The 16,329-nt window shown below is 33.0% G+C and overlaps 1 protein-coding gene across 1 annotated transcript; it reads right to left on the bottom strand.

Annotated features, from left to right (window-relative positions):
• Positions 1-9,335: 9,335 nt before the first annotated feature.
• Positions 9,336-10,465, bottom strand: LOC112721823 (uncharacterized). The gene is made up of 3 exons (XM_025772851.1): positions 9,916-10,465; positions 9,695-9,735; positions 9,336-9,608 (listed from the first exon to the last, which is right to left on the bottom strand). The coding sequence occupies exons 1-3, from the start codon at positions 10,463-10,465 to the stop codon at positions 9,336-9,338; spliced, it is 864 nt and encodes a 287-aa protein (XP_025628636.1).
• Positions 10,466-16,329: the final 5,864 nt, after the last annotated feature.

The following is a 16,329-nucleotide window of genomic DNA, read 5'->3' as shown; positions in this document are numbered from 1 at the left end:
TCTAGATTTGATGAGATAGAAGTTGCGTTGTCATTGTTTACTGATATGAGTGAAAAATCACTGATCACTTGGATTTCTGTGATATCCGGCTGTGTGCAGGCCGAAAAATCAAGTGAGGCCATGCTGTTGTTTTGCAAAATGAACGCATGTCGACAAAAATTGGATGCAATTTTTTTTAAGTAAAAGAGCTCAACACAACAAGGTGGAGCAACAAAGTGCAAAAAACAAAGACCTCAACCCATAGTCATCTCCGGCACTATCATCAACAACCATTGGATTCAACACCATTCCACTCTGTGTAACGCATAAACAACATTTCAATAACATCCGCTACTCCTGCTTCTTGACTCCTAAAAAATCTGTTCTTCCTTTCTATCCATGTATTCCAGATAACTGAAAAAAAAAATTAGCCACCTTTTTCTTTCTTTCTTTCTTGTAGGAACTCCTAACCAACTCTCAAAATGCTATTTAATTGACCCTGAAAATTTTCATAATCTGTCATAGGCAATCAACCATGCACACCATACTTCCCAAGTAAACTCACAACCAATAAACAAGTGGTAAACAGTTTCAACGTCCTCTTTACATAACATACATATATTATCATGCAAATCAATAACGCCTAACCTACATAATCTCTCCTTAGTATTAACCCTACCAACTAATACAAACTAAGTAAATAACTCAACCCGTGGTGGTACTAAACTCCTCCAAATAGAACTAGTGAAATTGTAGCTAGTAATATCATCTGAGAGAGTCGCCCCCTTCTAAACTTGCACAAAGGAGTTAGTAGAATAAACGCATGATTTATCAAATTTTCATACAAGATGGTTGACAAACCCCATTTTGACGGTTTATCTTGTATTGATTTTTGGGGATTTTATCACCTTTTACCCACATTTATTCAATGAAATAGCATGGTTTTATAACTTCTCCCTTAATTGCGCTTAAGAGTGAAAACATGCTTTTTAGGACTTAAAATAGCTAAATCTAATTCTCTTTGATTCCATTAGATGCCTTGATATGTTTGTTAAGTGATTTAAGGTTTAGGAGGCAAAGATTGGATCAAGGGAATGAAGAAAGAAAGCATGAAAAGTTGGAGAACTCATGAAGAAATGAAAGAACCGGAAAGCTGTCAAGCCGACCTCTTCGCACTTAAACGACCATAACTTGAGCTATAGAGGTCCAAATGATGCGGTTCCAGTTGCGTTGAAAAGCTAACATCCGGGGCTTCGAAACGATATAAGATCTACCATAGTTGCTACACGTATGGTGGCGCGCACGCGCATAATACACGCACGCGCCGTTGGTGCACGTGGTTCACTTCATGCAAACTCGTGGCTAGCGAATTTACAAGCCTTGTGGGCCTAATCCAACTCATTTCTGATCCTATTTAAGCCAAGGATTGAAGAGGGATGGACAAGTTAGTTACCATTAGTCATAGTTTAGTTTTAGAACTAGTTTCTAGAGAGAGGAGTTCTCACTTCTCTCTAGAATTAGGATTAGGATTAGGTTTAGTTCTTAGATCTAGATTTAGATTCATCTTCTTCTACTTCTATCTTCTCAATTCCTTGTAGTTACATTCATTCTTCTCCTATTCTTTTGGTGTAATCTCTTTTATGTTGTTCTTATATTTTGTTGTAGATCTAGTATTGTTCCTTCTACTTTCTTTCAATTCAATTCAAGGTAATTCATAATAATTGTGTTTCTTTTGATTGTTGTTGTTAATTTCTTTCAATAATTGTTGTTAGATTCTCTTCTTGTTGTCAATTTGCTTTGCTTTTCTTTTATGCCTTCCAAGTGTTTGATGAAATGCTTGGTAGGATTTTAGTGTAGCTTTTGTTCCTCTTGACTTTAGTTGAGTAATTAGTGACTCTTGAGTTATCTAATCCTTTTGTTGATTGATAATTAGAAGTTGCTAATTGATTTGAATGCCTTTAAAGCTAGTCTTTCCTTTGGGAGTTGATTAGGACTTGAGGAATCAAATTGATTCATCCACTTGACTTTCCTCCATGGTTAGAGGTTGACTAAGTGGGAGCGATGGACAATTTGCCATCACAATTGAGGAGGATAACTAGGATAGGACTTCTAGTTCTCATATCTTGCCAAGAGCTTTGCTAGTTGTTAGTTTATTTTCTTTGTCATTTATATTTCTTGTCTAAAATCTTAAAAACCCCAAATATAACTCACAACCAATAACAAGACACTTTATTGTAAATCCTAGGGAGAACGACCCGAAGTTTAAATACTTCGGTTATTAATTTTAGGGGTTTGTACTTGTGACAAACAAATTTTTGTATGAAAGGATTATTGCTTGGTTTAGAAACTATACTTTACAACGAGATTTCATTAGTGAAATTCTAAACCGTCAAAAATCCGTTCGTCAATGGTCCTCTCTCTTAGTCGATAATTTGATTGATTCTAGAACTTCATGAAGTTGGTTAACAAGTTTTAACTCCCATTGGAATAGTTCTCTCCTCTATTGAAAATTCCATATCCACTCTAACTCATCCCAAAATCCACAATCTCTTATAACAGATCTGTTTTGGTTTGAGACTGAAAAAAGTCTTGAAAAGGAGTCTTTCAAAACACTAACTGGTAACCAATTATTCTTTCAGAACCGGATACTTCTACCATTCTCCACCTCCAAAGACAGTCCGCGAATCATTTTGTCTCTCACCTCCTGCTCCTTAATCTGTAACAGACACATATCCTTCCATGGATCTCCTCTTGTAGGTAGATTCTAATGAGAAATCAAAACACTAGGATTTAAGCTAATGCAAGAACACACAATCTTCTTCCATAATGGACAATCTTCCTTTGAGGACCGCCACCACCACTTGAATAGAAGAGTAGTATTCTGAAGCACTGCATCTCCCACTCCCAACCCTCCTAACCTTTTTGGAGCTTGCACTATATCCCACTTTACTAAGGGGATCCCATGCTTTCCATCCTCATTCCTCCACAAGAACTTTCTTTGCGGAGAGATTAACTTCTCTACCATTGCTCTTGGCATTTTGTGCAAGCTTAGATAGTATACTGGCAAACTATTAAGCACTGATTTAATAAGAACCAGCTTACTCACTTTATTGAAGGTTTTCGCTTTCCATAAACTTAGCTTCTCTTCCACTTTATCTATTATCTGCTTCCATATGTTGACAAGTCGCGAATTTACTCCCAGTGAAATTTCAAGATATTTAACCGGCAAAGATGCTTCCTTACACCCCAGCAAACTACACATCCTCTGCGTCTACTCTTGCTCACAATTAACTAAAATCAAGCTGGATTTATCAAAATTGATACTCAGTCTAGATATCACCTCAAAACAACGCAAAAATCTCTTGTAATTTCTGATAGTTTTCTCATCCTATGGAGAAAAAAGGATGGTGTCATCCTCAAACTGTAAGTAAGACAATTTAATATTGTCCCTTCCAACCAATAGTGGAGAAATCCTGTTATTCCTCACTGCCTCACCTACCATCCAATGAAGCACATCAACAACCAGAACAAAAAGAAATAGAGAAAAAGGATCACCTTGCCTTAAGCTAGTTTACTATTTAGGTGCTGCTAGCTCGGGAATCTTTGAATTGGTAAGAGATTGCATGGCTATATCTTTTGAAACGATGTGGAGTTGGAAGAGTTTGCAAGGAACTGCTTTGATAGATATATATACTAAGTGTGGAAGATTAGATTGCGTTGAAAAGGTATTTCATAGCATAAATGAACCATGTTTGGCAACATGAAACTCTATCATATCAAATTATAGTTATATGGACTCAAATATAACACAATCACTAACTTAGTTTCAACAAACCATCAAAAGTTTTTTTAAAAACACTCACTCTGCGAGATGGAAACACTACGAGAAGAAGAAGACATGGAGGTGCTAGCGAACGAGGGATGGCATGCCTGTCGCATGGAGAATGCATGTCCATCCCCAAGCATCTCGCGATCCACGAGCATCGCAGGGCACGAGTTGTTGACCGAGGACGCATGGTTGTCCATCGTCATCTCACAGTTGGCATGAATCCAGAGTTAGTTTCACGTAGAGTGTGAGAAGCACAATATCCTTACACGCGTTCATTCCATTTCTGTTCCACTCACATGCAAAGCTCCAACATTAATTCAATATAAAAATAATTTTTGGTGCTGCTAGTGGAATTCAACCTTGAAAAGTGTTTTTAACCTAAATGAGAGTAAATATGAAGAGAAATTAGGATTTAAAAAAAATTAAAGTGTTTTTGTAACTATAAAAAATATTTACTTAATTCAATCTTTTTTGTCAAGTCACTGAAAATTAAACATTCAATAATAATAATAATAATAATAATAATAATGATAATAATAATAATAATAATAAGTTTTTTTAAATAAAAATAGATTTTTTAAATTTTTTTATTATTTTTTCAATTGTAATCTTTTATTATTTAATATTTTTTTATAATTCTTTTAATCCTACTTAAAAGATATATATATATAGTTAGAGATCACATTTTACAAAATAATTATGAAAAATAAATCGAGAGAATAGGAATGAATTCACTCCCTTTCAAATACATACAACACAATTTATCATTACAAAAATAGTAGGCTCATTGTTAAAGGTATAAATATAGTATTTTAGCTCCTACATAACCTTCAAATTGCAAACATCTAATTTTGCTTCCAATAGCAACAGCTGCTCCAAAAATACGATTTGTCCCAAAAATTTTCTCCTCTTAACTTCTGCACTGACAGGCTATTAGGTTAAGCTGTTTATGTTACTATATGGTATGGTCACTGTGACTTTAATTCTTTAGCCATGACGATTTAATAGCAACAGAAAAAAACAAAACAACAAAAACAACAATAAAGTCTTGTCCCACTAGATGGGGTGGACTACATGAATCAAACGACGTCATTGGACTCTATCATGTATCATATCTATAGAGAGACCGTTTACATGTAGATCTCATTTAAGCACCTCATGGATGGTCTTTTTAGGTCTTTCTCTATCTTTCACCCCTTGTCCATCTTCCATCTCATCCACCCTCCTGACTGGGTGTTCTGTCGATCTTCTTCTCACATGTCCGAACCATATGAGCCACAATTCTACCATCTTTTCTACAATAATAGATGCTACTCCAACCGTCTCTCTTATATCTTCATTCCTTAGCCTATCTAATCGCATATGACCACTCATCCATCTCAACATCTTCATCTCTGCTATACTTAGCTTATGTTCGTGCTCCCTTTTAGCCGTCCAACACTCTGTACCATAAAGCATAATCGGTTTAATAGTAGTGCGATAGAATTTACTTTTAAATTTTAAAGGCATACATTTTGAGGAAAATTCCCTTTCCATTTTCATTTGTTGACTTCACAGAACGCATTAAGCGAAGAAAAAGAGATGCAATTATAATGAGAACATAAGAAGCGAAGCAACAAAGTAAGTAGGTACAGAACCAAACTAGCGAAGCTTTTGTCTCTAGATTCGTCTACAGGTACTTCACTATCTCTCTAAGGTACTTTTCAACCTTTTCTACATGTAAATTAAACGATTATTTGATAATATGTATCTGTATATTTTTTCATTATTTCTATCACTGATTTTACAAAGCAGAAATTGCTTAAAATATAGGTTAATTTTACGCTATCTTTCGTTTAGTATCTAATTTTTATCTAAATTATCTTTGTAATAATTTTAAAATATTTAAAAATTTTTAATTTTTATACTTTTATATTTAAAATTAACTATTTAACTTATTTTAATAATTAGATAATATCTTTTAAACACTCTAACAAACAACTAAGATATATTATATTTATGACAGTGTGAGAGTCCCAATACATCAGAATAGAAATAACCTATCACTAATGAGAGCCGTGTTATCATTCATCGTGATATAAATCCAAGTAATATTCTTTTGGATAACAATATGATGCTCAAACTTGCAAATTCTGAACTTTCCTTGCCAGAACCACTCTCTACCTCCAAGCCAAAACCAATTATAGATGTTGTTTGGGATAATTTAATTTATCTTTTTTACATTATTATTATTATTATTATTATTATTATTATTATTATTATTATTATTTTGATGATGATGTATCAAATTTTTATTCCAAATGTTTTGAAGTAAGTATTAATATAATTTTTAATGTTTCTTTTCATTTTTTTTAAGAAACTATTTTAAAGTAACTAAATATTATCGCCACTGTTAATTCGGTAAAAAATAACAAATAGAAAATATAATACAAATTAAAATAACTTAAATCTTATATAATATAAAAACATAAATGAGCGGTGGTGAGTGAAAAAAAAAACATAATATCCTCAATTTTTTTATGACTTATTTTTTTTAATTCATCAGCACAAGTCATATGAAGAAAAAGGTTTTTAAAACATTTATAACACAAATAATCAAATAGAACAAAAAAATTTTAAAAGTAATATCTATATATTTAGAGTAAATATTTTTTTTAGCTCCTGTGCTTTTTTAAATTTGACTACACGCCTCCTAACGTTTATAAAATATCAGATCGGCTCCTATCCATATACTTTGTGATATCAATAAGCCATTCCGTTGATTTTTTCGTTCATAGTCGTCGAAAAACGCTGAGGTGTAACGTGCAGTCCGTGACATGGCCTTGGCACATCATACGTGGAATGGTATGTGTTCATTGGCACCATTAAGCCCCTATACAGTCAGCAAAGCGACGTCGTTCTGGCCCGAAGCCTTTTTGCGTGTTATTGTGCAATCTCATTCTCCCTCTTTTCTGAACCCTAACACTAGGGGCTCAAGCATGAGCGATCCAGAGTTATCTTCAACCTCTCACATACGTCGTGTCTAGAGGAAGACTATGGTGGGTTCGAGTAGCAATGCAAGTGAGGGAAAGAAGGCCAAGTTCCAGCACGCTAAATGCAAGTGTGGAACATATGCAATCATGCAAGAATCTGGGACATCGAAGAACCCAGACAGAATCTTCCTCAGTTATTCCTACTATCGCGTAAGTGTGCCCCCATCTTCCATTTATGTAATCAACTTCTTCTATGGTTTAAAAAGTTGTATTCACTATAATGGCAATTGTAGACGGAGCAACGTCACTGCAACTATTTTGTTTGGCTGGACGAACTGATTTCTAAATGTTTTGGGCATGACGATGACAATGATGTTGAAGGAAGAATGATGATGCTGGAGAATAGATTGGAGCAATTAGAATATAAGATTGAGCATGAATATGAAGGAAAACAAAAAATGTAATAATCACTATGATGTATTTGTTATGCTGGCAATGTTAATTCTGTTAACAGCAATTGTATTTGTAGTGTTTTAGGGTATACTGTGTTGCTGTAAGTGATGCATTGACAAGGTTAAGAGATGGGTTAATTTGCTTTGTAATTGCATGTTCTATATGAATTGAATGTGAATTTTTTGTATAAGAATGTTAAGTCTGAAACCATGATAAGTCTGCACAATGTTGTATAAGCTAAAAATATAATATTTATATTCATACTGCTAAGCACAAAGGCTTGATTTAGTTTGTTGATATATCAGCCAAAAACATCAGCACATGTCTGAATTCACAAAACTAAAAACATGTTCCAGTAGTCTTAAGTCTATTACATATTATAACTTGACAACCAAAACATTTGACACCAAAATATTCACTATGACTACGAATATGTCATTTCTGAAGTCTTGGTGGCCTAAACCCATATGTTTGCTTGAATCTATAGGGTGCATTTAGGCCTGGTGTGGGGATAAACGTGAAGGGAGGTGTGGCAGTCCCTGAGCTAGTTGCTTCTTCAGTTGAAAGTTGCTGCTGAGTTGGTGGTTGTGTGGTTGGGGCTGTTGCCTGTTGTAGAGGGGGCTGAAGTATTGGGGCTGTGGCCTGGTGCATAGGTTGCTGAGCTGTTGGGGTTGTGGCTTGCTATTGAGGGTGGTGAAGTGTAAGTGCTGGTGGCCTAGTTATTGCTTGCTTGGGTCTGAAATTTAGCCCCTAGTTGAGTGTAGTTGGGGTAGTAGGGGTTGAGTGCTCAGTGTTGAAGTTCACACCCAAAACCACATGAAAACAACAGAATTCAGGGTCTATGCTCTTGGGCTAAAATATGTTATAGTTGCTAGACATGAATCTGTAAAATAAAATTATCTCTGTTGGTGGTGGGGTAGACTATGAAGATTGGATCTCAACTCTTGCCTCTTCTTTGACTAAAATAGGGGTGGATCTCTTTGAAACCTTTTTCTTTTGCTTTTTTGCTTTAGCTTGTGAAAGACACAAGAGAAGCAAAGTTGTTCAGCCAAATCAAAAAAAAAAAAACCTAAGTAACTATAGGATGTAAGACAGTGGGCTACCACTGGATCAAGTGGTGTGGCAATAACATTCTAGGGGATATTTGGTTGAACTCCTTCCCCGGTCTGTGCAAATGAAAAATAAAATCTCAGCTACTTTCTTGCAATCTGGTGGTATAACTATTCTACTTAATTAATGGAAATAACAATAACTACAATGTAACAAAAACATGTAGAACTCCTTTAATCTGTGCTTGCTGCTGATCTATAGGTGTCTGTGATGATTGGTTTCTATTTTGCTGTGATTTTGCCTTCATTCGCTTTGGCTGCTAATTCGGATTTGCAGGTGCGCCTTTGCAAGTCCTATACTAGTGTCCCTTTTGCCCACATTTACTGCATGTTACTTGGAATGACTTCCTCACTTTGTGACCTTGTGGCGGCATTTGAGACTCAGCCACCACATCAACAACCCCTTTTTTTGTTGGTCTCTTAGGGGGTCTCTTAATTATTGGTGCCTCTGGACGTAGCCTATTGGTTTCCTCCCAAAATTTCTCAGAGTTCACTGGCTTTATGGAGTCCCCATAAGTAGCCCTTGCGGCTTCCATTGTAATCCATTTATGTGCAAAATCCTCTATCCTCAGTTATTGTTTCCTTAACCTTGATATAGCAGCTACTGCATGTTTGCATGGAAATTCTGATAGGATAGATACATGAATCAACATTTACTGAATCAACATTTACTGAATTCACATAACTACATTGCTAGACATTGCAAGCACATGTTTGTCACAGCCACTCTTGTTTGGTATCTTTGGACTTCAAATAATACCATGGCTTCATCTCCAGCCCACTCTGTCGTCCACTTGTTGCTCTCAGGGATGATGTACTCATCCAGCCTTAATTGTTGAACTAGAGCCAATTTACCCTTGCACTTGCTTAACCTATGCTTGTGCCCTGCCATCTTTCGCATAATGTAGCTTCGAAGCTCCTCGCACATAGTTAAAATTGGTTTGTCCCTGTACTCTACGATCTTGGCATTCCAAAGTTCGCACATGTTGTTGGTTATATTGTCACACTTGGGGCTATGCTAAAGTAAGCCTTGGTCCATGCACCAGGATCAAATTTTCGTAGATACTCCCAAGCATCCTTATTCACCTTCTTCACAAGCTCCATTGAGTCCTTGAATTCTCTCATTGTTGTGCTCTTAGCAGCCTTCCAAACTAGTCCTTTTGTGTGCTTGTCCTTGAAGTGTTTGATGAAGTCTTTCCATATGTGTAGGACACAATTTCTATGATGAACTTGTGGCATTTTCTCATGCAAAGCCTTAGCCAGCCCCTATAATAACAAGTCAACCGCAAATTGAATTAACAAGTCAAAACAACACACAAACCATAACAGAAAAACAAATGAATGCATTTTACCTTCTGCTGATCGAACATAAAGTTCCACCCATTGGCAACCACTGGACCAAGATCATCGTGCAGGATTGAAAGAAACCATTTTTAGGAATCAGTGTTCTTAGCTCCAACTATAGCAAATGCTATTACAAAGAAACTGTTATTGGCATCTTACCTCACAGCCGACAAAAGATGACCACTGAAGTACCTTTTTAGGAAGCATCCATCCAATTCAATCAGAGTACAGCCAGCCTTGAAGCCCTTCTTGCAAGCATCCAAGAAAATGTACAACCTATTGAACAGTGGATGACCCTCCGGTTGAGGAGTTATGTTAGTCATCCCATTGGAACCTGGATTGCTTCTGTGAATTTCATTTAGGTAGTCATAGAGCTTTCCATATTGTTCTTGCTCCTTTCCAATTGTTTGCTCTCTAGCAGCTTTTGAAGCTCTGTAAATCATCCTGTAATGTATATGGACATTATAGTCCTGTTTCATGTGATCGAGTGCCTCTTTGGGAGTCACTAGAGGTTGAGTTAACAACCTTTTCACCAATTTACTTGTTGCCCAAGCTCTATCAGCCATGTTACTACTCAAATTTCTGCCATAGTTGTGCTCTCCAATGAATGTCTTCATTTGGAAACACAGACTCTGACTATTAGGAAAACAAAACACCAACCATGGACAACCCTCCTCAGCACACCTTGCTCTAATTCTCTTCGACTCATTCTTCAAATACATCAGCTCTTTACCCTCATAGACAAAGTAGTCCTTAAGTGCTTGTTTGAACATTGCCATGGGCTCAAATTGTTGTCCTACCTGAAACTAAACCTCACTATACTCGGCATCCTCACAAAAGTCAGGATATCTTGCCTTATACTCCTCATCTGAATTGGATATTGGAGAGTTAAATGCCTCAGACTCATATTGATATGGCTTATCCAGGTCTGAGTCCAATTCCTTACACACTAGATCTGAATTGGCCTTATCCCTAGCCTCATTAGTTGGGTCAACCTCATCTGGCCCATTACCTTGTTGTTCACTAAGCCCACTGTTTGGCACATTGTCTCCTTCTTGTTGGGATAGAACATATTTTCTTTTTCTTCCAACATACCTTTTTGCCTTCTTCTTCTTAGTCCTAGGAGACATGTCCTTATCATCACCTCTACCAGGTGGCACATTCTTCTTCTGCTTAGGTGTTTGTTGTCTAACGCAACTCTTCTTCTTAGTACACTTTTGTCCAGCATCCATTGCCTCTTTCATCCTCACACTAGGCTGCTTCTTTCTCACACTCTTCCTCTTTACATTAACTTCCTCGTCACTACTATTTTTATCATATTTGAATCTAGGTGGGCGGTTGTAAGGTTCGTCTTCAGTGGTCTCATATCCATCATCGGAAGAAGAAGAATCCACCTCAACAACATCTGTCCCATATACTGGTTGATTAACATCATGCTCAAAATAAATAACCAGCAAATCTGACTCCACATTCTCCATCTTTTTATCACACATTTCATTGATCTCCTTATCTCCCTTGAGAACATGTAACCCAGACTCTAAATCAGGGGCACTGCCATCATACCAATACATCTGTTTGTAGCTTGTATACCCTAAACCCTTGAACATTTCCTCCAAATCCTTGAAATTAACATAATCTATGTCTAATGGAGGAAATGTCTCAACACTTCCGTCGTGGTAGTATAATACACCATCTTCATCCCGTTCAAACCAACCCCATGGTCAAAAAGAGGAACTATTTCATACGACATCTATTAGAGCAACAATGTGCAATAATTAGAACTTAATTAACTACTTCCATCAGATTTCAATCGTTAACACAATAATTTTTAGAACATGCATAGGATGATCACTAAGCGAAATCATCATTAACAAAAATCACATTTAGCAAAAAAAATTTGGAGCAACACCAACTAACGAAGCTGCAAGATCAGATAGCGACACTAACTTTAGTAGCGCCGTCAGTTCCTCCGTCTGTAACACCGTCACCACCTCCCCGTTGGAAGTCTCTGTCAGCTTGCCTTGGAGGAAAACGTTTCGTTTTCTCAGGTTTTCTTCGTAATTTTGAGTAGAGAACGAGAGTGATGTATGGTTGCTGAAGTGTGCACAAGGGGGAGAATGGAATTTCACCCTAAACGTGCAAAAAGGATTCCAAGCAAAACGATGTCATTTTGCTGACTGTACAGGAGCTTAATGGTCCCAATGAACACATACCATTCCACGTATGATGTGTCAAGGCCATGTCACAGGCTGCAGGTTACACCTCAGCGTTTTTCGACGACTATGAACAAAGAAACCAACAGAAAGGCTTATTGATATCACGGAATATATGATAGGACCCGATCTGATATTTTATAAACGTTAAGAGGCATGTGGTCAAATTTTAAAAAGGACAGAGATTAAAAAGAGTATTTACTCATATATTTATATCTATTTATATATCAACTTTTTGATACATTGAATTTAAGTCATGTTTCTTTCTCTAATGATGTCATATCATTAGTTTTGATTATTTGACAAAACTTAAAAATTAACTAATCAATCTTTTAGTAAAATATTTAAAAAATAAAATAAAACTAAAGTTGTAACTCCTATAATTAATTAAATTATTATACATTATTATTCAATAAAAATATAAAATATTAATTAAATGTAATAAATATCTACATTAAAAGTGTCATAATAATAATATTATAATGATAAATTTTAAGTTATAAAATATTTAAATTCTATATTATTTAATCTACTTATATATCATATGTAAGATTCTTATCATTATTATTTTATTTCACAAATTCATAGTTCATCAATAAAAAATATTTACACCAACGAATAAAGAGGAGACTATATACTTAGAAATGATTCTATTAGATGATTATGTACAAAATAAAAATATTTATTATATTTTTAAAGCAAATTTACAGAAAAAAACACTCTTATTATTTTTATTATTTATACTTTTTTATTATTTTATAATTTTTTCATATAATTATATTTTGAAATTCTTATTATTATACTTATTTTAATATAGTATTGCTTGTTGCATCTGTAATAAATAAACAAATTAAATATTAATAATTTTGTTTACTAATTTTTAACTATGATTTATTAACATTATAAGGAATATCTCTTCATATAATTGAAAAAAAAATATGAAAAAAAATTAATGTTACCAATTTTGTTTACTAATTTTTAACTATGATTTACTAACACCACAAAGAACATCTCTTTATATAATTGTAAGAAAAAATATAATGAACAAATTCAAACATTTAATTTGTTATAAAAAGAAAAAGTCTATACTATAAAATTTTAAAAATAAAAAATGTAAATAATTTATATAGGCCAATTAAGGGTACAATAAAATTATATCTTTTACCCACAATAATTGGGAATGAAATCAAATAATTAATTTTGATCATTTTATTTTCAACATTATTTTAAATTTATATCACTTGAGACGTTACTGATAGAGTGGGTTAAAAAAGTATTACAGGTATTTTTGTTTTATGCTATTTAAATTATTCTTATTAAAAATAATTTATTTAATATATATATATATATAAAATAAATCATCTAAATTTTTTTTATTATAGATGTTATTAAAAAATTGTATGTGCTAGAAGAAGAAAAATAAGTAAATATCAAAAAAATTCACAAAAAAATAAAATTTTTATGCTATAACATAAAAAATTATTACATATTCAAATTATAACAAATTTTATCAAATTATAGTTATCATGGAAAATTTGATCAATAAATTATTAACTCAATAATTATTTTAAATTCAAAATTAAATTAAAGATTTTAGATCAAAAGGCTACCACAAACTTTTGTGCTATTTGAAAGAAAAACAAAGAAAACTATTTGGTATAATTGCCTTAAATCTAATGACACTCCAAGATAACAATGACACTGAAGTAATAATTGAAAAATTTATACAAGTTCACACTTATATTTGAAATTAAAATAATAATTTTAACTTTAAAGAAGGTTCTCAACAATATACATCTGCCCCAACAAAAAATACGAAACTCAATTCTTATTATAACAAATAAAATAATACTACAAAAATTTTAATTATTCAAAATATCATTTATATTGCTCATTTATATTCTTTACTGATTATAAGAACCAAGTTCACTAACACTAATACATACCAATCAAGAGATTAAGAAAAAATAAATAAATCCAGGATATATTTTTAGATAAAAAATATATATATAAAGATGAAATAAAAAAATAAAAAATATATACAAATCAACAGTTCAAAAAAGAACATGTATGTCTTTACAAAAACGTATAACAAGAAAAAAAAATAACTTCAACAACAATAAAAAACAAAAGAGAAAGACAAACACTAAAATAAATACAAAAATAAAAATAACATAAAAATTAATTATTTTTCAAACCGGAAGGATTTTGAACTAGATAAGTTCAAATAAAATAAGGAGTTTAAAAGTTGTATTTAAATTTTTTTATTTTTTTAATTTTAATTATTATTATATATTATCTATTTAATATATTTATTTCATTTAATTTTATTAAATATACTTATAATTTAATATGTTAAATATTATATATTCATAAAAAGTAATATTTTTATTTTAATAATTCTAATATTATATTTTATTAATATATTATAATATATATTTTATATGTACAAAAATATACCATAAAAATTTTGACGATAAATAATGATTGTACAAATTTTAAAGAACAAAATGTTTGTTATTGTTCAATTTCAATATCAAATTTTTTTATTACGAAATATTTTAAATAAAAAATACATCAAATTTAATATTAATTTATATATATTTTAATTTATTTTTAAATAATATAAAACTTATTAAAATATACTATATACTATCATTAATTTTTCACTTTGCTTATCATACAGGTCTCACTCTAGTCAGTAACAATTTTAAACTCAATGCTGGTAGGCAGTAGCCTCTGCCATGTAAGCAACATAAATTTATAGAAAATCATTATAAACCATATGTAAAGAATACAACACACATAAATCTTACATATATAATTTCACTTTATTCTTAATTGCATCCTATAATTTTTAAAAGATTTTTACCGAGATATAAACAATTTTAATCAAGTCGTTAATTTCATCGACCAATATCAAAAAACGTTAAATGAAATGAAATACTTTACGAATATTCTTTTACTGACTACTCATGTACTAACACATACTAATTGGTGTTTGGGATATGAATTATAATAATATATACAAAATTGTTACTCTAATATTCTATTTGTTTCACATTAAATAAGAGTCAAAAGGGTGAAACACTAATCAACGAGCTCTTATGCTACCTTCTTCTCTACCTGAGTGATCTACATGATGCTAATATAAACTGTGTATCTACAAATTGATGTGTGGGATATGTTACATATGGAGTAAACATGCATAACCAATGGAGTGAACATGTCTAAACAATGGTAATGGTATTCCCCCACATGCTATCTCTTCTTTTCCAGGCTTTTTCACTGTCTTAACACCTTGTTTCTACATATAAAGAGATGAGAGGAAATGAAAATTTAAGCCATATTGAAGAAATACAAGTGTTACTAGCTAGAAGTAATCATCAAATGAACCCTCCCTTTCACTTTCAGATCCTGAAAATGCAGCAATAAGGAAAAGAAAAAATATGTTACGGTTAGACACTATTATCCTTGACTTTCATTTGTAAATAACAGATGGATAATGATAAAATTTATAACAAGTACATCCAATGTAAACCGTTTATAGTAATAATCATTACCAACATGTTAGATAGTAAAGGCTTTTAGGAGTAGCTAACGTCTCTTGTATATAAAGAAAGGTATGATGATCAAATAAATAACTAGTTCATGTAACATACCTCTATGGGCCCTCTCTTATTATTCTACACTCTTAATCTAGATTCTAAGGACGATGGTGACAAATGTTTCTTAGTTTATAAGATCTGCCACCATTTCCATTCAAATTGCACTCCAGTAACTCCATTGAAAATGTCTATAACAGAATAACTGGTGAATTTTGTTGCTCAAGGAAGTCTGGTTTGGTCAATTACCTCTGATGGCCACATCATGGTTTAAAACAGTCCCTAATCCTTAAAACGCACAGTTTCAACGATTCGATATCGTAGTTTAGTAGTTTGACGTGATTCAAAGTGAGGCAGATTACTCAATGTTCTATTGTCATTCTTCACATGGTATTTATTTGGTGATATATGTTACATGTGAATGCTGTTGTCAGTAGTGGTGATGATAAATAAGCCTAAGCAGAATTTTCTATCATTTCCAAACCAAGGTCCAAGGATTTAGGATGTCTCATACTTTTGGGCAATTGAAGTAGATTAATTATATTCGTGTATTAAAGTGAATGGTTTATCATATTGATCTGTTGACACTTAGATTTGAACATCAATTTGTTAGTCGCACAGGGATAGGTAGAGGCGTAGAGCTCATAATTCGTAACCTATCATGAGAGATATCAGAGGCTGTTGGAAAATTGAACTACCTTACCATCACTTGGCCTGTCATATCCTTTGCAATTAGTGTAGTTAGCCAACTCCTACAGCCTCGTTAATTGCTAGTGTTTGGTTCCTATCCTGGGACAGAAAAGATGGAGACAATGTGACGATGAG

Source organism: Arachis hypogaea, chromosome 2 (assembly GCF_003086295.3).
Source record: "Arachis hypogaea cultivar Tifrunner chromosome 2, arahy.Tifrunner.gnm2.J5K5, whole genome shotgun sequence".
In the NCBI taxonomy this organism is placed as follows: Eukaryota; Viridiplantae; Streptophyta; class Magnoliopsida; order Fabales; family Fabaceae; genus Arachis; species Arachis hypogaea.
The sequence above is the reverse complement of the archived record's forward strand: the minus strand, read 5'-3'. Positions and strand labels throughout refer to the sequence as shown.

Excerpts from the sequence above, each read along its gene's own strand:
- LOC112721823 (XM_025772851.1), bottom strand. The coding sequence starts at position 10,465 with ATGGCAATGTTCAAACAAGCACTTAAGGACTACTTTGTCTATGAGGGT. Across the intron at positions 9,736-9,915 it reads GAAGGGCTTCAAGGCTGGCT|TGGTTGCCAATGGGTGGAAC; the intron begins GTACTCTGATTG and ends ATCTTGGTCCAG. Across the intron at positions 9,609-9,694 it reads TTATGTTCGATCAGCAGAAG|GGGCTGGCTAAGGCTTTGCA; the intron begins GTAAAATGCATT and ends TTGTTATTATAG.